This window comes from Artemia sp. Qi Xiang Cuo, chromosome 2 (genome assembly GCF_049724085.1).
Source record: "Artemia sp. Qi Xiang Cuo chromosome 2, ASM4972408v1, whole genome shotgun sequence".
In the NCBI taxonomy this organism is placed as follows: domain Eukaryota; kingdom Metazoa; phylum Arthropoda; class Branchiopoda; order Anostraca; family Artemiidae; genus Artemia; species Artemia sp. Qi Xiang Cuo.
Window position 1 is genome coordinate 77,982,228 of NC_142795.1, and position 26,628 is coordinate 78,008,855.

General features: G+C 34.5%; 1 protein-coding gene across 1 annotated transcript in view; it reads left to right on the forward strand.

Annotated features, from left to right (window-relative positions):
- Sol1 (CUB domain-containing protein Sol1) overlaps nt 1-26,628 on the forward strand; it is a 988,790-nt gene that overhangs the window by 770,402 nt on the left and 191,760 nt on the right. The window contains exon 10 of the mRNA XM_089107833.1: nt 20,736-20,922. Coding sequence (XP_088963959.1) covers nt 20,736-20,922 — 187 coding nt within the window. The remainder of the gene's footprint in view (nt 1-20,735; nt 20,923-26,628) is intronic.

Consider the following 26,628-nt stretch of genomic DNA (forward strand, 5'->3'; position numbering starts at 1 on the left):
CGTTTCTTCTTTGCTATTATTAGGTTCATTGGCTATATGATCAATGATAGTAACGTTTGCTAGCACTTTGTTTTTCATCGATTCATCTTTATATTCCTTAGTGACATTTTCTGCCAATACCCTTTTTATTTTTCCGGCAATTTCATTGTCTAATACAACATTAGTTTTATACAGGTAACAGTGTCGGCACGTAGACAAGATATGGTTTATGATATTAGTAGAAGAGTATGCCTTTCTTCTTTTGACCTTCCGTTGAATGCTAATACCCGAAAGCTGACAATAGGATGTATCAGTAGGTAATTTGTTATATGCAACAGTAGCAAGGAGTTGTCCTCTATCATCAACGATTATTTTTATGTTGGCATTCTCTTTGAGTGCAATCATCTCTGTAGATCTCAATCTCACATATCCAATAACAAAATAGTTGAATTTTTTCGGTACTCCAAAGAAATTTAATTCCTTACTGTCATGACAATGCACACATGCGTTTCCGATAGTGCTACCAATTGTACTTATTTCATAGTTTAAATACGTTTCCTTGTCAGCATTCAATGCTACAATAACACTATTACGTGCACATACTTCTTTAAAATGCTCCATCTTCACTTTTTTAAAGATATGACTTCTGTGTTTATCGTTCCACTGCGTAATAAATACTGATTTAATGCATGCAATAAATTAGGTAGTGTCGATAACACGCCATAAAGTACCAGTGGGAAAGCCGCGCCGTGTCTATGAGGAAGCATGGAGTACTATTTGTAGAGCCGCATGCATATTTCATGTCATTCTAAGATGCGTAAAAAAAAGTTAAAAAAAAATTCAGTAAAAAAAATTGCTACTACAAACATTATTTTTATAATAGTAAAGGTCATGACTAACATATCTATACCATTCTCATTTTGAGTTTGGAAAATATCAAATATGAATTTCTTATGCTTTAAGAATATTTTATCTCATTCGAAGACATGTAAAAAAAAGTTGAAAAAATATATCATGTTAAAAAAATAATTAAAAAAGGGGGGAGGGGGAGATTGCCAAAAAGTTGGGGGGAGGGAGCTTCTTGGAGGTTGGGGGTGTGGAGACCTTTGGAGGTTGAGATCCTTGGTGGTTAGAGTCATTGGTGCTTACGATCCTTGACGGTTGATACTCATAATCCTCTCACTACTTGATTTGCAAGGATTTCTAAGGATTGTTCTGAATTTCCTTATTAAAATTACTTTCTTGGCATTTACATCTCTATTACTATCAACGTTTTAGTATACTATAACGTTAGACCATATTTTATATTGACAACACTGTTCAAACGGTACTCGTGTCTTATATAGAACACATCGGGGAAGTAAAGTTAGGTCAACTCACAAGACCATTTTATCATCGTTAACCATTCCCATAGATTGATGCTCTTCCAAATTTATAATAAATGGCCTGAGTTAACAACCCCTTTGGGCTTACCTTAACTGGTAATTCGTTTTACCCTTTTTTACCACCTTCATACAATCCGATCACCAATTAGGATCATTCTCACTCCTATTATTCAATCACCAATTAAGATCAAACAGTTCGTGGTAACGAACTGTAAGTAAGGAGCGACCCGGCTCAATGGTAACCGAAACTCTAGAAAACGGGTTTTTGATACCAATAGATATATCAAAAGAATCAGATTTCAATTTTGATTTCAAATATATAACTTTCATCAAGTTTAGTGCTACCCATCAAAAGTTACGTGCCTGAGAAAATTTGGCTGATTTCCAAAAAAAGGGGGAAAGACCCCCTAAAAGTTATAGAACCTTAATGAAAATCACACCATCATATTCAGCGTATCAGAAAACCCTACTGTAGAGGTTTCAAGCTCCTATCTACAAAAATGTGGAATTTTCCGTTTTTCGCCATAATAAATATCACGGTTGGGTGTTTATTTGTTTGTTTGTTTGTTTTTTTGTTTTTTTTTTCCCAGGGGTGATGGGATTGTCCCATTGGTCCAAGAATATCGTGAGAGGGATCATTGGAACTGAAGTTAAAAGTTTAATTTACCTGTTTGATTTACCAAAAAAAATGGAGGGCAATTAGGCCCCCTCCAATGCTTTTTTTTTTCTCAAAGTCACTCGATCAAAAATTTGAGATAGCCATTTTGTTCAGCATGGTCAAAAATATTATAAATATGTCTTTTAGGGTGACTTAATCCCCCCGAAGTTCCCAGAGGGAGGGCTAAAAGTTATGAACTTTACCCAATGTTAACATATAGTATTGGTTATTGGGAAGTATACAGAAGTTTTCAGGAGGTTTTTTTTCTGGTAGTGGGAGGGAAGGGTGGGTCGGTGGTTATGTTGGAGGATCTGTTCATGAAGGAAGTTTTCATGGGGGAAGGGAAATTGCCATGAAGGGGGCGCCGGACTTGCCAGCATTATTTATTGGTTATTGGGAAGTATACAACCATTTTCAGGAAGGATTTTTTCTGGAGGGGGGGGCTAGAGGAGGGGGTTACTCTGGATAATATTTCCGTGGAGGATGTTTCTTTGGGGTAAGGGACATTTCTATGAAGGAGGCGCCGGATTTCCAAGCATTATTTAAGAAACATTCAGAAATTAAATAAAAAAAAACAAGTTTTTTCAACTGAAATGTAAGAAGGAATATTAGAACTTAAAACGAACAGAAATTATAACGTATGTGAGGGGGTTCTCCTCCAAGTCAATACCTCGCTCTTTACGCTACAGTTTTTTTTAGTGCTTTCAAAAGAGCTATCTATTCTAATTAAACGGCCTTTGTGATTCAGGGGTTTGTGAATCAAAATTTGTTTTAACTTTTAACGTAAAGAGCGTGGTATTGACTAAGGGGAGAACCCCTTCATATAAGTAATAATATATACGTAATAAAAAAAACAATAAAAAAACAAGCGATACGGCTCAATAGTAATCGAAAATTTTAAAAACGAAATTTTGACGTCAATAAATGTATCAAAAGAATGTGTTTATAATGCTGATTCTAAATATATAAATTTTATTAAGTTTAGTATTACTCATCAAAGGCTACGAGTCTGAGAAAATTTACTCGATTTTTTAAAGAGGGGGGAAACATCCCCTACAAGTGAAAGAGTTTTAATGAAAATCACACCGTCCGATTCAGCGTATCAGAAAACAATATTACATAGGTTTCAAGCTCATATCTGCAAAAATCTGCAACTTTGTATTTTTTGCCAGAAGAAAAATATACGAATATAGAAGTTAGTTACGTAAGTTAATTTGTAAAGACATCCATTTAGCAAAAGAAAAGTAAAATTTTTATGCAAATAAAAGCTGCATTAACTAAAAAACGATCAGAAATGAAATAAAAAAAAAAAGCTTTTTAAACTGAAAATAAGGAGCTACATAAAAAAGTAAAACGAACAGAAATTATTCCGTATATGAAAGGGGCTGTCCCCTCCTCAACGCCTCGCTCTTTACGCTAAATTTTGACTCTGTCTCACAACTTTTTTTTTTAAAACAATAAAAAACTTTAGCGTAAAGAGCGAGGCGTTGAGGAGGGGACAGCCCCTTTCATATACGGAATAATTTCTGTTCGTTTTAAGTTTTAATGTCGCTCCTTACTTTCAGTTTAAAAAACTTGTTTTTTTATTTAACCATTAATAGAGTCCAAGTCGCAAATGCTATACTTTTTTTGCAAATTGAGTCAGCTTTTACGCAAAATGATATAAAAAAAACATGATTATTTTAGCATACGACTTAAACCAGCATTTTCATATAAATCCTATTAAGCGATTGAACACCTTGTAGCAAGGTCTCTTGTAGGCGTCAAATTTATTACGTATCTCTGCATGTTATTTGTATAGTTGATACATTCCATTCCTCATTCTTTAATTACCGGTGACGCATTCTTAACCAACGGAAGTTTAATTTGGCTATTGAACTTACAATTAATCACCCTTTTTAAAAACATTAGTTGTTAACTACACACAAATTCTTGTGTAATCTCCTATACATCTCTGTTTGGCTCAGAAACCCGTCTGGTTGCATTGCACAATCTCGTCCCTGCTTCCAAATATAACATGTTTGATCGCTTTATAGGTCCATTATATAAAGGGATTGGTCGTTTTATACCATCTAGTTCTGTGCCTTTATATAAGACACTACTGACGTTGTGAACTATTTTGAGGCCCCCTACCCAATTTCCTCTAAAAAAAAGATTTGATCCTTTGGACCTACGGAACAATCCCTGGAAGTTTCCACCCAATACCATGTCTAAAATCAAACAAGACCCTTTTTTTCTTTATAAAACCTATGCTTAAACAATTGGATATTTGCATTGTTCGCGACCCTTCCCCCAAGGACTGTGGGTGTTATATCATCCCTGAATGCGTATTTATTTGCCAAATTAAATGCCTTGGTGGATCACAGAATAAGGGTAGCAAAAAAAGCAGGGGAATGGGCAGGTTGCCCTTCCCTCACTTCGGCTCTTAAGAATGGCACCAGAGCTTCTAATTGACAATTGAATGAACACACTGGGAAGTTTTTATAACCACCCTTTCATACAAAATGGCCGTAAAAGTAAAAATAATAGCACGTTGTAGCAATAAGACTCTTTACTTAGGCAGTACTAGAGCGCTGATTCTTGTTGTTGAATTTGCAGTCTGATCTCACGATTCCAATAGTTTGTGAAATAGTATTTTCATAGTCTATGTCGCCAGCGAAAGGTTACATTTTAAAATCTAGAGTATAATTATTTAATCCGTTATCATAGGAAGCGCAATAGTGCTGCCCAAGTAAAGAACGATGTTGGCACAATGTACTATTATTATTTATTTATTTTTTTGGTCTTAGACCAGGACACTTTGTATCGAAGGAGTTGTTGTAGAAACTTCAAAAAGGGCCCATTCGATTGAAAATTGGAATGGCTAGTGTCCTCTTTAGATAGTCGAAAGTGATTGGAAGGCAACTAACACCCCTTCGACGCCCATCATTTCCCCAAACACATCCAATCAAAATTTTGAGATAGCCAGATAGAAATTATGTTTTTGAAAGGACACTCCTCCACGGCCCTCAGGGCAAGGGTTCTAAGTTATGGCCTTGGGGCATATAAGATTTTTGTTGAGAGCGTTGTTTTAGAAACTTCAAAAAGGGCTCGTTTGATTGGAAATTGAAATGGCTAGTACCCTTTTTAATAGTTGAAAGGGATTGGAAGGCAACTAAGACCCCTTCCGCGCCCACCATTAATCCAAACACATCCAGTCAAAATTTTGAGACAGCCATTTTGTTCAAAGCGGTTGAAAAGCCCGGTATGATATATTTGATCTGGACACTCCCCCCACAGTCTTCAAGGCAATGGTTGTAAGTTATGCCCTGGGGGCATATAAGGTTTTTATAGAAATTGTTGTCGTAAAAACTTGAAAAAGGGCTCATTCGATTGGAAATTCAAAGGGCTAGTGCCCTTTTTATAGTTGAAAGTAATTGGAAGGCAACTAACCCCCCTTGAGGATGTTAACCCCCTCAGAGCGCTCAGGGCAAGGGCTGTAAGTTATGCTCTGGGGCATATAAGGTTTTATAGATAGCGATGATGTAGAAACTTCAAGAAGAGCTCATTTGAATGTAAATTGAAATGGCTTGTACTCTTTTTAATTGTCGAAAGTGATTAGAGAGCAACTAACACCCTCCTCACGTCCACCATTTCCCAAAACACGTCCAAGCAAATTTTGAGATAGACATTTCTTTCAGCGTAGTTTAAAGGTCCGGAAATTATGTCTTTGAGGATGACAGTCCCGCCACACCCTCAGGGCAAGGGTTGTAATTTTTCTCCTGGGGACATATAAGGTTTTTATAGAAAGCGTTGTCGTAAAAACTTCAAAAAGTGCTCATTCAGTAGGAAATTGAAAGGCCTAATGCCCTTTTTAATAGTTGAAAGTGATTGGAGGGCCACTAATCCCCCTCTCACGCCCATAATTCCCCCCCCCCCCACAGAGGCTGGGGGAAGGAGAGATGGTGCCCACTCTCTCCCCCCCAGCCCTCTGGGCAAGGGTTGTATGTTATGCCCTGGCTGCATATAAGGTTATTATTGAGAGAGTTGACATAGGAACTTCGAAAACTTCGAAACTTCGAAGGGCTAGTGCCCTTTTTAATAGTCAAAAGTGATTGGAGAAAAACTAACACCCCTCCCAAGCCCATCATTTCTCCAAAAAACATCCAATAAAAATTTTGAGATAACCATTTTGTTCTACGTAGTTGAAAAGTCCGGAAATTATGTCTTTGATGATGACACTCCTCCTACAGCCCTCAGCGCAAGGGTTGTAAGTTATGCCCTTGGTGCATATAAGGTTTTATAGAAAGCGTTGTCGTAGAAACTTCAAAAAGGGCTCATTCGATTGAAAATCGAAAGCACTAGTGCCCTATTTAATAGTCGAAAGTGATTGGAGGGCAACTAACGCCCCTTTCACACCCATCATTTACCCAAACACATCCAATCAAAATTTTGAGATAGACATTTTGTTCAACGTAGTTTAAAGTTCTGGAAATTAGGTCTTTGCCAGCATTGTCGTAGAAGCTTCAAAAAAGACTCATTCAACTCGGAATTGAGAGGGCTAATGCCCTTATTAATAGTCAAAAGCGGTAGGAGAGCGAATGCCCCCCCATACTCATCATTTCCCCAAACAGTTTCGATGAATATTTTGATACAGCATTTTTTTTTAACGTAGTTGAAGGGTCTGGAAATTATGTTTTTGAGCATGACAACCCCCCACAGCCCTCAGGGCTAAGGTTGTAAGTTATGCCCTGGGGACATACAATGTCATATAGTAATTGTTGTCGTAAAAACTTCAAAAATGGCTCTTTCGATTGTAAATTGAGGGAGAGTCCTCTCCCCTCCCACGCCCATCATTTCCCCAAAAATTTCCGATCAACATTTCGATATGGCCATTTTGTTCAACGTATTTGAAAGGTCTGGAAATTATGTATTTAAGAATGACAACCCTCTCCCCATAGCTCTCAGTACAAGGGTCGTAAGTTATGCTCTTGGGGTATATAACGTTTTTATAGAGTTTTGTCTTAGAAGCTTCAAAAAGGGATCATTCGATTGGAAATTAAGAGGACTAGTGCCTTTTTATTTCTCGAAAGTGATCAGAGGGCAAATGCCTCCCTCCACGCCTATCATTTCCCCAAACACTTCCAATCAAAATTTTGGTATAGTCATTTTATTAAGCCTATCAAAAAGGTCTGGAAATTATGTCTTAGAGGGTAACAATTCCCCCCAGCCTTGAGGGCAAGGGTTGTAAGTTGTGCCCTGGGGACATATAGTTGTTTTTTTTATAGAAAGTGTGGTCATATAAACTTCAAAGGGGGTTTAATAGATTGGTAATCAGACACTCTAGTGCTCTTTTTAAGAGTCAAAGTGATCAGAGGGCAGCTACCCTCTCCCCCTACACACACGTCACATTGTCTCGAAATACGTCTAATAGAAACTTTGAGATAGCCATTATATTCAAAATAGTGTAAATATCATATAACAAGGCTTTTGGGGCTGAAACAAACTCCAGAGATTAGGGGCAAGGGTTCTAAGTTGTGCCAGGGGGTATTAAAGGTTTTTATGGAAGGGGTGGTTGTTTAACTTCAGAAGAGGCTCAGTCTTTCTCCCTTAAAAAGACTATGTCAATATAAAACGAGCAGAAATTAATCAAAAAAACATTTTGCACAAAATAAGTTTTTCAAATAAAAGTAAAGAACTCTATTAAACCAAAAATGAACAAAATTAGAATCAAATGATCTACCAATCAGTATCAGCAGTAACAATTCAGTTTCAATAAATAAATTAAACCCAAAAGAAATAGAATTTAAAATAAGTCAAACTCAAAACGAGCTGAAGTTAATCTGAGTAGGTTTCTAAACCCTATGCTTTCTAAAAGCCAGAATACAATTTGTACTTTAATGAAAAATACTTTTTAATTTATTCATTTTTATAAATTTAAGAAATAAAAAATTAATTAATATTTTAAGGAATATAATCTTTATTCGTTCCCTTTATCACACTGCAATAACATGGGTATCGTCAATTTAAGCACAAAAAAAAAAGAAAAAAAAGAAAAAAAGAAGAAAAGCACAAAAAGACACAGCACCAAGAAAAACACAAATGATGAACCATCACCTCTACTTCAGGACAATATTGTTATAAGATCTGACGTAGTAGGGCACAAACAATTTTAGATATCTTGTTGTCGAGTGTGTAGGCGGGCACTCCAACAGTTTTTTTTCCCTCTTTCAGAGTTGTCAACCTTGTTTTGTGTAAGTGGGTCTCTGAAGTAAACGGAGGAAGTATATCTCGGTGGGCTGAGGACTTCAGAATGTCAGCGCCAAACTTCATCAGAATTTCATGCCCCCTTTTCTCCAGGGTTGGGAGCTTGAGTTGGCCCAGGCTTTGTTCATAGTTTTTATAATTTGGCCCAAGAATTATAATTCGGCCAAGAATAATTAGTAGGCACTGGCTATACACCATAGCCAATGGTGTAGCCAGTAGGGGGGAACATGCATGTATCAGCCTTATAGGAATTTCACCAGGGTACGAGGCTTTTCTAATGTCTAGGTTTTCAAGTTTGTCTTGGACCTGGGAAACTGTAATAATAGGGATGGTTTCGATTGGACCATTCTGTGGTATAGTCTTGAAGGGAGACTGTTGGCGGCAAATATTTGAAAAGCATGCATTAATTGCTTCTGCGGTTACATTTTCTCCTTGCTGGTCCGTCAGGATGGATTTAGACTTCTGCTGCCCCATTATTTTCCGTACAGTTGTGTGGAACTTTCTTGGGTCACTGGCTGACAACTTAACAAAAATTTGGTGTCCATACAGACGTCTAGCTTGCTTTAGTAGTCTAACTACTATATTTCTCTTCCGTTTATATTCGTCAGAGTGTGCCTTTGTCTCATAAAGCATGTCTCGCTCTGCCATTGCTGCTTTAATTGTCTCAGTAACCCATGGTTTATTCTGTGCCCTAATAATAACTCGCTTTTCAGGGAAGAAACGTTCGTACTCTCGAATTGTTTGTTCATAGAAGATTTCAGTCATGCTGTTTGCGTCTTTGTTTTCGAAAAGGTGGAACCAGCATACTGAGTTGAGCCATTCTCTGTAGCCAATTATATCTTCTTCTGTAAGGGACGGTAGGTGAACTGGGTTGGTTTAGTAGGTTTCATTGTTGACTTTGGCCGTAATATAACTGTTACATGGTCACTGGTTGACAGCGGTGCTTCCGCCAAAAGTTCTAAGTAGAAATCTCCAAGTGTAGTGAAGATCAAGTCAAGGGTGTTGTCTCCCCGTGATTTCACTTTAACTAGTTGATGCAGGGCTGTAGATCTTTCGATCCAGTTTGCCTTGAGGTCGTTGAAGTCCCCACAAAGAAAGATTCCTGCATATGGATATAAGCATATGTATATTAAACTCACAATGCACATTTTTTCAGTAAATTCATTTGAATTTTTTCTGTAAAGTACAAATTATATTCTGGCTTTTAGAAAGCATAGGGTTTAGAACCCCTTCTCAGATTAATTTCTGCTCTATTTGATTTAACTGTTTAAATTTCTGTTGTTCTGGGTTTCATTTATTTATTGGTACTAATTTGTGGTAGTTGTATGTTTGGTAGATTATTTGAGTCTATTTCTGTTAATTTTTGGTTTAATGGAGTTCTTTACTTTTTTTTGGAAAACCTTATTTTGTGCAAAAAGTTTTTTTTGATTAATTACAATAAATAACCGAGTCAAACTCAAAACGAGCAGAAATTAACATTATTAGGGCTAAAAACCCCACAGCCTTCCCAAGGCCAGAACTTAATTTGAACTTTACTGAAAAAAATACAAATGAATGTGCATTGTCATTTTAATATACATATACTTATATTTATTCATCAAAATGTTAATATTATTTGATTTGTTAAAGTTATAAAAGTAAAAACATTTTTATTTTTTTCAGTAAAGTGTAGATTATATTCTGGCCTTGAGAAGGCATGGGGTTTTGAGCCCTACTCATGTTAATCTCTGCTCATTTTGAGTTTGACTCAGTTATTTATTGTAATTTCTGTTCGTTTTGGGCTTGATTATTTATCGATGCTGATTTGTGGTAGTTTCAAGCTTGGTAGATTATTTGATTTTTTTTTTATCATTTTTGGTTTAATGGAGTTCTTTACTTTTCTTTGAAAAACTTATTTTTTTAACGAAATCAATAAGAATTCCAAATAGGGGTTGGGCCATTATTAGACAGTGAAACGAAAATATAAAAAAAAGACTCTAAATATTTCAATGACACAGTCAGTCATCATCATCAGTAGAGTTACTGTCATCAGTAACTCTACTGATGATGATGACCGACTGTATCATCGAAATATTTAGAGTCTTTGTTTTATATTTTCGTTTCACTGTCTAATAAAAGGACCTATCCCTATTTGGAATTCTTATTGATTTCGTCATAGAAAAGGCAGTGTGGTCATGGAGAATAATAGTATTTTTTTAATTAATTTAGTGGAAAAGGCATTAAGGTTATCACTTCAAATTAGAAGACAGTTTGATACTGCGACTTTTCTTTTTTCTTTTTTTTTGTCTCTCTAGGTGGTGTCTCTTTTTCGGTTGAGATGTAGCGGAACCGTGATGAAAGAGCTAATACAATTAAGCCTAGATTTTGAAGACAGACATCTTAATGGAATAGCTAAGGAATCCTTAGAATAGGATTATTCTAAGGAATCCTTAGAATAGGAATCCATAATAGGATTGATGGGCAGGAAACTAATAAACAGGGGATTAAGGAGAAAAATACATATTTACAATAACTGAATGAAAACCCTAATTTAGTTAAATTAATCATCATCAACCGTTTTAAAGCAATTTAACCATCTGTTGACTGCAAGCGTTTTCGAAATATTTTGAGTGACGCGAGTGGTGAATTTTTAACCTACTGTTCAAATGGTACAAATTAATCTCTTGTGGTACAACTTTCCTCGGAAAACTGGTACAATTTACCTCAAAGTGTTGGCAACGCTGGTGCTATGTATTGAGTTTGGATGTCATGAAAAGCTATTTCTGAAACAGAGAACAATATTGGCACTTTTTCTGTTGGTCTTAGAGATATGAGTTCTGTAAACGTTGGAATTAACGCTTATTCAATTAACTGATTCAATTTAAGGGGAATCCAATTTGTTTCCCCTTACCTTACAAACGCACTATAGTGAAAAATTAGTAAGTTAAATCAACTTGGAAGTTGTTTTATTGAAGTCTTTGATGATTTCTGTAAAGGTGGCCAAGTAGAAGCTAAGGACAGGGCGAGATGTAGGAGGAGGGTCGGCAAGTGTGTTTGCCTTTCTTGACTTGGTACTGGAACGAGTTTACAGTATCAATACTTCAGTTGCGATCGAAGTCGAAAATGAAAGTCTGGTGTAATAAAAAGGAAAAAAGGGAAAAATACTTTCCCCTTCACTTCGATTCTAGTTCAACGGCATTAGCTTTCAGGTTTCTATTTTTCCCCGGAGATGTAAAGGAGGGGTGGAGTTGGACTCTATAAATTAAATCGTCCATTAAAAACCTCTACAAAATACATATTTGTTTAATGTGGATAATTAAGTTGTAAATTAGATAAGAATGTCAAATTAATATGAATATCCTAATTACCTTCCACATTATCGTTTTTAAGTGTTGTTTTTTATTTTATTTTTTTTATTCATTTTTTCAGCCTCTAAAAGCCAATCTCCATTTGGCAGATTTTGCCATTCTGCCATTTTGCGGAAAAAGCAACGTCGAAGGTTGCAGTATCTGCAAACTGCCAATATGGAGCCGGAAAAGAAGTCTCCATTGAAATAAAACTCGCAGATTGGCTGTGCAGATTTGCAGATTCTGGCAAATGGAGACTGGCTTTAAGGGGTATTAAAACTTTGTGCCAACAGGGGCCCGAAGCTCCACGTTAAGATTTAAAATTTTTATATCCAACTAAAAATCAAAATTGGAACTTAAAAAGCCGTAGTGATCCTATTCTACAGCCAACATTTTATTTAATCGTTTTGAAAAAACAATCTTCTTCATATATCCCCAAAACAATTTTGTAGCAGCGGAATTCTACAATAGCGGCGTTAGAATTTCTGTGAAATCTTCTTTTACAAGTAAATCATTACAGCGTGTTCCAATTTTGAAGAAACTATATCCTCATTTCTCAGTAATTATTATTTTATTGGAGGTACTGTTATTGGAGTTTACGTATATATATTTTTATTTATAATTTAAAACTAACGGCAGCTACTTTACTGCACCCCGCATTAAGGTGCACACCTTTAGTTGGCACAGCCCATAATTCGAAACAATTTCCATATGCTTCGTCCACTTCGTTTTCTGAATATATCCCCACAATCCCCAAATAAATTCTTTCGAGTGCACCAATCTAAAATGCACTCTTCTGAAAAGCCATTAAATTCTTGAAAATTTATTTCGTAAGTATCTAAACAACATTAAATGATACCCAAGAGAAACTAAACAGATTAAAGCAAAACAAAGATATACATCAAAGAATGCATTAAACTCCCTGACTGACTTTCATATTGGTTTAGAAGCAAATATGTTCCTAAAGAAAACTCGGCTTTTTCATTTTATAAATATATCAATGACGCTAAAATCTTTCTGCTACTGCAAAAATTTTGGAAAGGATATGATCTAGATATTTTCTTTTTTATCAATCTTTGTGACGAGAGCAACTTCAAACCAGTAAAGATCTTCAGACGAAAATGGTTCCTATAAAGTTTTCTTCAAAGCATAGAAGGTTTTCCATTATGACTCTTTTAATTCCTACCCTAAGCCAAGGTTAAATTTTACATTTCTAATAGTGTCACAGGTAATTACTTGGTCAAAAAAGAAAGAAAAAAACTGTCTTCCTAATTTAGTAACTCAGATAAATGAGCACTTGAACAAGGTCTAGGGACCTTACTCATCGATCCAATCACCTAGGAAAAAACAGTAAATCCAAACCAATAGTAAAAAATTTATGTCCATAACATTAATAAATGTAAATTCAACATTAAAATGTAAATTCAAACATTATTGTAAAGAGCAAATTCAACATTAATAAATGTAAGTCATTGTCCCAAAACCAAGCCAAAGCTCCTTAAGTCTCTTTTAAGTCAACTTACTTGCCTATACGGGTTTCGGCGCTTAAATTTCCTGACCCAGGCAAATGAGCGCGCCTGCCATAGAACCATATGGTTCTATGGTTCTATAGAAAATACAATACCCAAAAATATAAAAATACCCAAAAATATTTGCAAAGCTTCATTCACCACCACTCATCTATAACTGATTCAAAATAAAAACTACCCAAATCTGAAAGAATAACACTTCGGCCAGTTTACCTCCCATAATTGCATAACAACAACTGTCAACAAATACCCATTCACTTTCATGCAAAAAATTCTAAAAACTTATTTCAACCTATCCTCTGTAACTAAGCACCTGCTTGTGTCGAAACAAACTTTAAATTCAAAAAATATAGGGAAGAAAAAAAAATATATAGGGAAGGGAAAAAAAACATCCAATAATATCAATTACATTTTCGTAATTTTATATTATACTTATCTATGTTTTTTAATTTAAGTTCATTTTCTTTAAAGATAAATTCCATTGATCAGGAATTTCTCATTAAAATCAGCTTAATCAGTAATTTCCTGTAAATTCATATCAACCTAGTTTACAGGTTTTTAGTCCAAAAGTTACATTAGATTGCGCCTGCTTTGGTAAATTCCAGGCTCAAAAGTACTTCAAAAGTACTTTTTTATAGATAATCCCCCCGCCATAAATTCTAGAAAATTAGAGAGGGGGATAGTTTCAGCCAAAAAGTGGTTAAAAACATTATTGCTGTTACATGACACTTTGGAAGAGTTATTCTGAACAAGCTGAGGTTTGAATATACTATACAATTTCTTTGATCTAGCTTAGCTATTTTAAAATGAAAGGTTGGATTAGAATGAAATTTTTTTTAGTTTCACTTTTTCATGGCTTAGCTTTAAGGAATCAGAGAGGAGAAGGAAGGAAACTTTCGTTTTACAAAGTCAGTTTCCTCTATTTTGCCAATTTCTGCCTTAAGAATTTGGTACCTTTTTGTAAGTAAAAAAAAAAGTACAAAATACACCAATGCAGAAGGGCAGAAAAAATTTTGTACAAATAAATATATGCTGTCGGTAAACATTTCACGTCTAAAAATCCTACCTGTGTTTAAAAGTACTTTTGGGAACAAGTTGTTCTGGTGATTTATCCATTGATAGAATCGTATTTTATTTTGAATAGGCTTAGAAAAAAGGCATTCTTTTACGTCAAATTTTTCCAATAATTCTGAAATTTTGAAGTGATGGGTGCCAAGACAGATGTTCTCATTGAATTAGTAAGTTTTACAGCTTAAGTTAAAGTGTTTACTTTTCTGACACCTATAAAGGTGTGCAAACAGGAAGGAGAAAGGAAACTTTAACTTTAAAGTTTCAGAATATTGAAACTTTAAAGGAAACTTTAGAACCCGATACTACCAAATGCTAAGATGGAAATCACTTTCATTGTTGATTTTTGGAAGATAAACAACGGAAGAAAGAGAAATTTTATTTAGACAGTGTTAATACTCACTGGTGATAAAAGTGAACTTACAGAAATTTATAAAAGAACAATCACGAAATAGGTGTTCTTAGAGATTAATAATATGACATAAAGAGAGGGCGTTGCAGCGTAGAGCTTTCTTATAAAGTCTGGACGTTTGTCATGACTCCCGTCATTTTAATTCATAGCTTCGGTATCAAGTAATTATTTATTATTTTTGTATTTTTATTTAAAATCACATTTGTCATTATTTTTACTATTATTTTTAGTAGTATTATTTATCATTTTAAAAATAATCTTACTGTTTAAAAGCATGAGTTGGTTATTTGGAATCATTTTAAATGTCAGTTTAATGAAAATAAACAAAATTATTTACTGACTGTTCAGAATTAAAGTAATAAATATTCCATGAAGCAATTAACAAAATATCGGTGTCATATATCACAAGGATCGCAAAAATCACTAACTGTGAATGAAATTGATTTTGAATGTGAGTTCTTCCTTATAATTTTTAGTATCAAGTCTAAAGTTCCCTGGTTCTTTCTGGTCATCTTGCATTGTAGAGACTACGGCCGCACTTACTCTGAATTAATAATTTACAGAATATGTAGCCGTCCAGCTGACCCGATCCTGGGACCATATGTGCATGCGCTCTACAACCTGATGGGGGGGGATCTACCAAGCGATTAAAAAGTAAATATAGCCCGTTGCTTCCTTATGTCTTCCATAAGACATTTTTCTTCAAGTGATAGCAAAGAAAAGTTACTATTTAGCAAATTCGTTACTCGTTTATATTCAAAAACATTACAGAATATACTAATAAACAATACGCACGCATCAAACAACCATAAATTAAGTTGTGGACTCAGCTTTTACTAAGGCTGTCAGCAATGAGTTGCTGCAGACGACATTAGTGTACTGTAAACAAGTATTCGGGTGGGTTATGGTAAGTTGAATAAGCTCATCTTTTTTGCCAGCCTTACCGTTAATATTAAAATGCATACCCCCCTTCAACTTCCTTCGACTCCTACGCCCATCACAGGAGACTAAATCCCGCAGTTCAACTACGCACTATTCCAACAGCCCCGTGCATTGCGTCATTTAGTTGCATTTGATTGAAAGTGATGAATTAGCAAATAAAAAAGTACACCCTTTAAATTGCCATTGTTGAAACCTTATACACAAAAATTACAACCCTCCTCATTGAACAACAAGAAAAAGTTACTTTTTTACATGCCCAGCATGGTTGTTCGTCATTATTGAGGCAATGGAGCACCATAGAGAGCTGTTTAAGGACTCATAAATAGTAATTCTTGCATCTTATCGTTTTTTCTATATATTAGACCAAAATTTGGGTAACACTTTTACCCAATTTTGGATAACATCAGGGTAACATTGTGGCACTGTATAAAGTGCCATAATTTGGGTAACATTTTTGGAATGGAAATGCTGGTTCGGACACATGGATATCATAGAGAGCTAATCGTGGGCTCATTTATAATTGTTTTAATTGCCTTATTTAAAATTTGACTTAACAAAGCAAATCATAAAGTGCCATATGGCACCCAAAAAAGTGCACTTTAGGTTGTTTTTTCCTTTTTAAAAATAAAAAGCAACAAAGAACGATGTTTTCCAATTAAAAAGCTTGGCTGACAAATTTCCTCTGACCCCTGCGGAAATTTTTCTCCATGGGGAATTCGCATGGATTCCCCAATTTTTTTTGGCTCTTAAAAATGTCACTAAAAATTTGAATTTCCGTTCAAATGAGCCCTCTTCCGGTATTCTAAGACAACTGGGTCGATACGATCACCCCTGGGAAAAAAAGAAACAAATAAACACGCACCCGTGATCTTTTTTTTGGCAAAAAATGCCAAATTCCACATTTTTGCAAATATCAGTAGGGTTCTCTGATACGCTGATTCTGATAGTGTGATTTTCAATGAGATCACTTAAAATTTAGGGGTTGTTTCCCCCTTTATTTGAAAATCAGGAGAATTTTCTTAGGCTCGTAACCATTGATGGGTAAGACTAAACTTAATAAAATTTATATATTTGAAATCAGTACAAAAGCTCATTCTTTTGATATATCTATTGGTATCGAAATTCCGTTTTTTAGAGTTTCGGTTACTATTGAGCCGGGTCGCTCCTTACTTACAGTTCGTTACCACAAATTGTTTGATTCAGCCGAGTACCTGCTTACTTACTTATTTAATAAGGGTTTTGCTTACATTAAACAAACGAATGCACAAACCACCAGAAGCAGAAAGACAATTTTAGGATGGTTTTAACTCTTTGAATTCAGCATACTTCCGATTATGTTGAAATGATATGCAAGTGTCAGAAATGGAACCACTTTTTTAAGTTTGTGCTATTAACACCTTAATTGGGCAAATCCTAAGATCTATTAGTACAACCTTCAGGAATTGTCATCTTCAGATACAAAGAGTAAACAAAAGAATTTATTTTGAATTTGTAATGGCTAGATAAAGATCTTTTTTATTTGGAAACTTCCCAGCCAATTTGTCGGTGGCTTACTCCGACATGGATCATTGAGGACTCAATGTATGTACACGGTAATGTGTCCCCAAATTACATAAAACTAATGCTCATTCAACTTCCTTCTTCGTTGCAATATTCAATTTCTTCACATCATTCTAGATCATTTTTCACCTCAATTTTCCATTTCTTCTGTCTTGAATCAAAATCAGGCTTTGCAAGACTTGTGCAATTAAAGTAAAATTGTTTAGACGTTAGCAGATGAAAAATCCTTTTCCCGAAAAATTTTAAAGCATTTGTAAAGCAGGAGTTTTGCAACTCCCCCCAATTGGAGGAGTTGCGCAAGACTTATGCAATGAAGAAAAATTGTATATGCGTTATTCCTTTTTTATTATATCACATGAAAAATCATTTTCCCGGCAGAATAGTTAATCTTCTCATTGAGTGTGAGTAATGGAAATAAATGGAGGACCAAACTACAAGAAGAGGACGAATATGACCAAAATTTATATTCAGATACAGAATCCTAAATCAGAAGTATCATGCTACTTTTTAATGCATCATAGGCCGAGAAGCGAAGTGTTTTGTTTCGAGAGAGGGACTCGAATTCAGGATTCGGAGAGAAAGATAATCTGGGTAAAAATTCCAGAAACAGACGAATCAAATTGGAAATATGAAAAACTGTTGAAAACTCTAAGAATGTCAAGACGTTTCTTAATAGCGGGGGGGGCAAAAGTCTGAATGCCCCTCTTGTGTATGTGCCTGATCATAAAATATTTATAAGATTTCATTCAAGCCTTTCGATTTGTAATTCCAAATAAGCCTTTAGTTAGAGCTTTTTTCAAGTTTTCCTTCAATGACTATTATTATATCTTCCGCACTTTTCTTTTTAAATTCTTTATCTTTAATGTTCAAATAAAACTTGATCAATTTTAGATTTTTATCACGATTTCGCTCAGTCTTAACCGAAAAGAAAAGCTCTTCCTCTACAAAAACGATAACCAGTATATCGAGTATATTTTTGCGAATACATTTTTTATCCTTCTCTCTATTCCCAGGACTGATTGTATGCAACAATTGGCCGTAGAAGGTGGGGAGAGAACTTATTTGAAAGGAAATCACCATATCTATTATATTATTTCAAACAGTTTGTGGTAAGGAAATGCAATTAAGAAGCGACTCAGTCCAATTGGAACCGGAATTCTAAAAAATGGAATTTTCTCATAATAATAGATATATCAAAAGAATTGGCCTTTTATGCTAATTCTAAATATACAAAATTCATTAAGTTTAATTTTACCCATCAAAGGCTGCGAGCCAGGAAAATTTGCTTGGTTTAAAAAAAAAAAAGGAAGAAAGCGCCACCTAAAAGTCAAGGAATCTTGATGAAAGTCTCACCATCAGAGTCAGCGCATTAGAAAACCCTGCTGAAGAGGTTTCAAGCTCTTATCTTGAGGTTTAAATTTTCTTAATGTGGAAATTTGTATTTTTTGCCAAAAGGATGCGTGTTTTTTTGTCTGTTTTGTTTGTTTGTTTTTTTTCCCAGGGGTGATCGTATCGAACCAATGGTCCTAGAAGATCGGGAAAGGGCTCATCCTAATCTGAATCAAAGGTTCTAGGGCTCTTTTTGCGTAACCAAAAATATTGTAGGGCACCTACCCCCTCCCCTCCAAGACTCTTTTTCTGCGAAGTCATCCGATCAAAATTTTGAGACAGCCATTTTGTTCAACACCAGTTGAAACATCCAGTAATCATGCCTGAGGGGGATTATATGACCTCCCACTGATATTTTTCGGGGGGGGGGGTGTTCACCGGGAGACTCTTCCGTGAGGAGGCAAGTTTCTGGGGGAGAGTTTCCCGTGAGAAATTTCACATGAGAGAATTTTTTTTTCATTTGTCTCGCTTTCTCTTTGGTGATTCACTTTTACATTTGGAGATTTTCGCAGGAGAAATCCTCCATGGAGGAATTGTTCGGAAAATTTTCCGTTGGGGATGATTTTCAGGAAAAATTTTCCATAGAAATGTTTGGCATGATTTGAAAAACTATCAGAAATTAAATTAAAAAACAAGTGTTTTCGCGAATGAAAGTAGGAAGAATTTTTCAGGCGGAATATTCAGCAAAATATTTTCTGGAAGAATTTTTCAACGACGATGGAAATGTCCGGGGGACATTTTTCTGCGAACAGGAATTTATTAGGGAGTAATTTTTCATCGAGGAAGTTTTTAGGGTGGAAATTTTCCTTGCAGGGAGGAGGCGGATTTCCCAGAATCATTTGAAAAACGATTAGAAATTAGATAAAAAAAAAAATTAACTGTAAGTAAGAGCAACATTAAAACCTAAAACGAACAGAAATTATTTTGATTATGAGGGGGCTGTCCCCTCCTCAATACTTCACTCTTTACGCTAAGTTTTGACTTTTTGTCCCAGTTCCTTTAGAATGACTTTTGTTTAAGTCCTCAAAGTTTAAATGGAATAAGGATCTTTAGTCCTTAAACGTTTGGTTTATAATGTTATTTAAAAAATATGGTAAATACCAGTTAAGTATGATGTAATTATTAGTTGAAAATGAAACCCATCCCATCTCATCTTATCTTCTTAAACAATTACTTAAACGATTTAGCATGAAGAGCGAAGTCTTGATGGAGAGGGCAGCCCCCACGTGTGTGGAATAATTTCTGTTCGTTTTAAGTTTTAATATTGCTCCTTACTTTCAGTTAAAAAGATTTTTTTTTTTTTTTTTTGATCCTGTTCAGGTTGAAGGAAAAGTCGATAAAATGACGATCCGAATGGTAGCTTCTGATATATGCAATTGATGCTAAACAACGCAAAGGTCGAGAAGCCAAAGACTGAAAGAGTTATGGACGAAACATAGCAAGAGGCTTAAATGCTAAAAAGAGTAACCTTTTGGTCAGAAAAAACAAACTTTTACTGCTTTTCAGGTTTTCAAAAAAAAAAAAATTCAAAGCGAAATTTCAACCTTGCTCACTTCTTCCCAAAGCCATGGAGCCAAACTGCCACTTTAAATATTTTCACTTGGATCAAAGATATAGTGTGATTATTTTGAATCTTGAAGTCGAAAAATATTATATATTTCGAGCTATTGTGGGATAAAGATGCTAGCTTACTTCTGAAACGATGGGAAGCTTGGGGATTGGAATTGCAATACACCGAATGGTGTTCCTCAGATTATGCTTTTAAGTGTGTCATAATTGATGTTCAACATATCAGGCACATAGCAGCGCATGGATCGTCAAAATCAAACGTTTAGGAAATGTGCTTAATGTGGTTCAATTTTAAATAATGAATATATATATTTTTAGTTCTGAATTCAATAGCTTTGCCTCACATTAACTTGTGTTTGAAAATTCTTTTGCGAATGAGATAAGGTTTTTGATAATTAACCGTATTCTTCAATACTTTAAAGGGGAAGAGGTTTCAAAAGCCTTCTTATTACATAAGGTCCATTGTCATCCATTTTTATTTCTGGATATGAAAAAGAGATATTTTTTTCTTTTCAAGACTCAGTTTTCACCGTTAAAAAAAGAACAAAAAGCCATATATACTTTTTATTAAAAGTCAGTGTATTTTTACGGTTGCTCGTTTAATTTCAGTTGTCTCCAGGGATTTTAGAATGTTTATAAATTGTCTCTTTAATAGCCCTGTTTTCTTTTCAGCCTCAGCGTGTGATCAAACATTTGTGAGTGATATTGCAAAGAATGGAACGTTTACTTCACCGAATTATGGAGGGATATATCCAGCAGGTCTTCACTGTAGATATGAATTCAGAGGTGTAGGCAGACAGAGAGTTCAAATAATATTCACCGATTTTAATTTATACCATCCCCATGGAGATTCCCCAGAGTAAGTTTCATATTCTATTCGAAAAACTTCCTCGGAGTGAAGGAGTCTTTCGCTTGTCTTATCATTATGTGAGTATTATGAATAGTGCTGGTGCAAAAATTCATTTCGGAGGAAGAGCTTGCTTGTACAACCGTCTCAAGGCTTAGAAACTAAAATATAATTTAAAAATATAGTACAAAAAATTAAATAAAAAAATGTTAAAAATTACAGTGGCACCAAATTTCACTCTATTTCCCACATGGCGTATGACCTTTAACACAATGAAATGCCATTACCATACACAAATCAGGACAAAGCATCAATATTAAAGTTCCAAGATGTATTTATAATAAAAAGTGGGGAAGAGAAGAAAAGGTCTGTCAGAAAAAGGAAGAAGAATTAACCTAAGCCAAATAAGGAAATCAAACAGTTCGTGGTAACGAACTGTAAGTAAGGAGCGACCCGGCTCAATGGTAACCGAAACTCTAAAAAACAGAATTTTGATACCAATAGATACATCAAAAGAATCACATTTTAATTTTGATTTCAAATATATAAGTTTCATCAAGTTTAATTTTACCTATCAAAAGTTACTCGCCTGAGAAAATTTGGCTGATTTTCGAAAAAAGGAGGAAAGACCCCTTAAAAGTTATAGAACCTTAATGAAAATCACACCATCATATTCAGTGTATCAGAGAACCCTACTGTAGAGGTTTCAAGCTCCTATCTACAAAAATGTGGAATTTTCCATTTTTTGCCAGAAGAAAGATCACGGATGCGTGTTTATTTGTTTTTTTGTTGTGTTTTTTTTCCCAGGGGTGATCGAATCGACCCAGTGGTCCTAGAATATCGTGGGAGGGCTCATTGGAACGGAAATTAGAAGTTCTAGTGCCCTTTTTAAGTGACCAAAAAAAATGGAGGGCAACTAGGCCCCCTCCCACGCTCATTTTTTTCCCAAAGTCACCCGATCAAAATTTTGAGATAGCTATTTTGTTCAGCATTGTCGAAAATATTATAAATATGTCTTTTAGGATGACTTAATCCCTCGAAGCCCCCAGGGGGAGGGCTGAAAGTTATGAACTTTACCCAATGTTAATATATAGTATTGGTTATTGGGAAGTATACAGACGTTTTCAGGGGGAATTTTTTCTGGTAGGGGGGGGGGGGGGGGTCGGGGGTTATATGGGAGGATCTTTTCATGAAGGATGTGTTCATGGGGGCAGGGACATTGCTATGAAGGGGGCGCCGGATTTCCCATCATTATTTTAAAAAAATCAGAAATTAAATATAAAAAAAAAGTTTTTCAACTGAAAGTAAGGAGCAACATCAAAACTTAAAACGAACAAAAAAATATTAGCTATATGATTGGGTTCACCTTCTAGTCAATGCCTCGCTCTTTAAGCCAAAGATTTTTGAGTACTTTCATAACATCTATTTATTCTAATTAACGGCCTTTGTGATTAAGCGGTCATTTTCAAAGAATTGGAACAAAATTTGAACTTTAGCTTAAAGAGCTAGGTATTGACTAGGGGGCGAACCCCCTAATATATTCATTAAAAATATATGAATATAGAAGTTGGTTACGTAAGTTAATTCGTAAGTTACGTATATTTATTACTAATAAAAACGTTCGTAAAGAAAATTAAACAAGTTTCGAGAAAGCCATTTAACCAAATAAAAGTAAAATTAATATGCAAATTTCGTTTTAATTATTCATGCACGGTGAGCCAAAATCAAAACCTGCATTAACTAAAAAACGTTCACAAATGAAATAAAAAAAAAAAGTTTTTTTAACTGAAAGTAAGGAACGACGTTAAAACTTAAAACGAACAGAAATTATTCCGTATATGAAAGGGGCTGTCCCCTCCTCAACACCTCGCTCTTTACGCTAAAGTTTGATTTTCTCACAACTGAATTTTTTTAGACAATAAAATATTGTTTTAATTGCAAATTTTTTTAATTAATTTTAACGAAATTCACACCATCAGATTCAGCTTATCAACGAACATTATTAAAGAAGCTTCAAACTCCTATCTGCAAAAATATGGAATTTTGCATTTTTAATTAACTTTAAAGAAAATTACACCATCACATTCAGCTTATCAGAGAACCCTATTAAAGAAGTTTCAAGCTCCTATCTGCAAAAAGGTGGACATTTGTATTTTTTGCTCGAAGAAAGATCACGATCAAAAAAATGGAGGGCAACAAGGCCCCCTCCCATTCTCTTTTTTTTCTCAAAGTCACCCAATTAAAATTTTGAGATAGCCATTTTATTCAGCATAGTCAAAAATGTAATAAATATGTCTTTTAGGATGACTTAATCCCCCAGAGTTCCCAGGGGAAGGGCTGCAAGATATGAACTTTGCCCATTGCTTACATATTGTATTGGTTATCGGGAAGTATACAGACATTTTCAGGAAGGATTTTTTTCTGGTGGGGAGGGGGGGCTATAGGAGGGGGTTACTTGGGAGAATATTTCCGTGGAGGATGTTTCTTTGGGGTAAGGGACATTTCTATGAAGGGTGCGCCGGATTTCCAAGCATTATTTAAAAAACGATCAGAAAATAAATTTAAAAGCAAACAAGTTTTTTCGACTGAAAGTAAGAAGCAACCTTAGAATTTAAAATAAACAGAAACTATAATTTATACCAGGGGATTCTCCCCGAAGTCAATACATCGCTTTTTACGATATAGTTATTTTAGTGCTTTGAAAATAGTCCTCTATTCTAATTAACCGGCCTTTGTTATTTAGGGGTTTTTTAATTAAATTTTTTTTTAGATTTTAACGTAACGAGCGTGGTATTCCCTAAGGGGACAATCCCCACATATACGTAATAACATAAACGTAATAAAAAAAAAAAAAAAAAAAACAAGCGATACGGCACAATAGTAAGCGAAAATTTTAAAAACGGAATTTTGATGTCAATAAATGTATCAAAAGAATGGGCTTATAATGTTGGTTCTAGATATATAAATTTCATTAAGTTTAGTATTACTCATCAAAGGCTACGAGCCTGAGAAAATTTACCTGATTTTTTAAAAAGGGAGAAAACACCCTCTACAAGTGAAGGATTTTTAATAAAAATCCCACCATCAGATTCAGCGTATCAGAAAACCCTATTACATAGATTTCAAGCTCATATCTGCAAAAATCTGCAACTATATCTGCATTTTTTGCCAGAAGAAAAATATACGAATATAGAAGTTCGCTACGTAAGTTAATTTGTAAATTACTTCAGAACCAAATTTAGAGACAGCCATTTAGCAAAAGAAGAGTAAAATTTTTATGCAAATTTTATTTACTTATTCAATGACAGTGAGCCAAAATAAAAGCTGCATTAACTAAAAAACGATCAGAAATTAAATTAAAAAAAACAAGTTTTTTAAACTGAAAGTAAGGAGCGACATTAAAACTTGAAACGAACAGAAATTATTCCGTATATGAAAGGGGCTATCCCCTCCTCAATGCCTAGCTCTTTACGCTAAAGTTGGAATCTGTCACACAACTCTATTTTTTAAAACAATAAAAAACTTTAGCGTAAAGAGCGAGGCGTTGAGGAGGGGACAGCCGGAATAATTTCTGTTCGTTTTAAGTTTTAATGTCGCTCCTTACTTTCAGTTTAAAAAACTTGTTTTTTTTATTTAATTAAAACTTAAGGAGAAGGATTGACGAGTATCCCGGAAAAGAACTCTATTTTTTAGTAGTAGCTTTCTATTACTGCTATTATATAGCTTACAAGCTGTATGATAACTTACAGCTCACAAGCTATAAGTTAAGAGATGTTCTTGAATTTAATTGTTTTTCATTTCTGTAACATATTTTCTTAGTCCAATTGTATCATTCCTTAAGTTTGTGTCAGATAGGGGAACTAAACAACCCCGCCTCTTTTAACCTATTCTGTATTTATTTTTTTTTTTTTTTTTTTTTTTTTTTTTTTTTTTTTTTTTGTCAAATTCTGAACTAGGAAAGAGAACACAGAACGTGATTTTTTTTTTTCTTGTATGAAATTTCATGCCAGTAAAACAAACGAAAGTGTTTGAGCATTTATCACCAGTACACTCTATTTCTCGTAGGAAAATAAATATAGTTAAAAAGCATTGCCTAAAAAATTATAATTTTTCGATATTTTTGCATGAAGAAGCGGCGAAGGAAACGATAAAAAAAAACTACCAAAAAGACAATTATGTTTAGGAGAAAATATAAGGTTAACTTGATGACAACCATCAATTAAACAAAGCAAAGAAACAAAGTCATCCTTGTGCTGCTTTATTTGCCTTAGGTGGCTGTGTGCTGCAATGATTTTTTTTTTGTCTATTGTTGTTGTGATGTTTAATTGATGTTGTTGTTGTGCTAATATGCTATTTACTAAACTATTTAAATGATTTCAGTAATATTTTTAAAGTACGTGAAAATCAAAAACAGCCACTAAAAATTATAGTTTTAGAAAAATTTGAAAGTAAAACGGTGCTCACAAGAAAAATCACAACACCAGAATATATAATGAAGTTATTGAAAAAATATTAGGTATATAAGGACTGAAATAATTATTTTCCATTTTGCCGTTATCATCATTGATTTTATTTAGTTTCGCTATCATGCTATTACTAAGTTTTAGACATATATTATCTTTACTTTTGATATTGAAGAAAATGTTAATTAGTCTATCAGAAGATAACCAAATCACAAGTTATACGAATACATGCAGTTATGTGAGAAAAGTTACGTGAATATATGCAAAACTGGATATTTCTAAATAGCACTTTTTATAATCGCTATTATACAATGCAAGGATTGCTTATTGAGTCATCTTTTTTTCAGAATGTTATTATTTATATAAGAGAAATGCATTACTGGAACCTTCCACCCTCCAGATATGTCCCCCAATATGTCTGTAGCTACTATTGTTCATGTTAGTTTTGTTACCTTTGATTATTAATGTCATCGTTATTACGAATGTTTTCATTATTATAAGTGTACATTGAAAACACCTTTCAGAGGGGATCTTATGGAGAAGTCTTGACACAAATTCCCTTAATAGGCTCGTTTTTTTCCCCAGTATTGCCAATCCTATGTCTATGTGCGACTTTTTTTAAAGTTAATAGGCAAACAGCGCATTTTATTGCCAGTTCATTTCATTTTTCTTTAAAGAAATAAAGCACAAAACGGCAGCTAATCGAACATTCAACTGATTTTTTTTCAAATTTTGGCTAAAATTGTAAGTTAAATTTAACATATAAGTTTTTTAAGTAGAAAACCTGGAAAAGCTATTAAAACATTCTTATGAGGAACACGAAATAAAACTATTTCAATATAGTCTATGATATACATTTCCGAAAAAAAAGACAATAGGCCCCTTTTTGTCTTGGGCCCATGCAATTGACGAACCCTTCAACTTTCCAGATAGCTTTGACCGGGTTTTGTACCTCGCAATTATCGGTCCCTTTACGTAGTTGAGAACATGGACGAGCTAAACACTTACTATTTTTGTCTCTATGTTGCTCATCTTCATTGGATTTGAATTTTAAATAATTTTCAAGGAACTTGGGAGAAATTTTTGGGAAGGTATTTTTTCTACCATAGAATTTTTTTCTTAATTCTCACTTTTTCCCAAACAATTTAGAAGACAAATAGCCCATGTTCCAAAAATTGTTTGAAGCGACTGTTAGATACTCACGTGCATTTCATGTGCGCGCTGCAAATTTTATCAAAATATTATATTTTGGCAA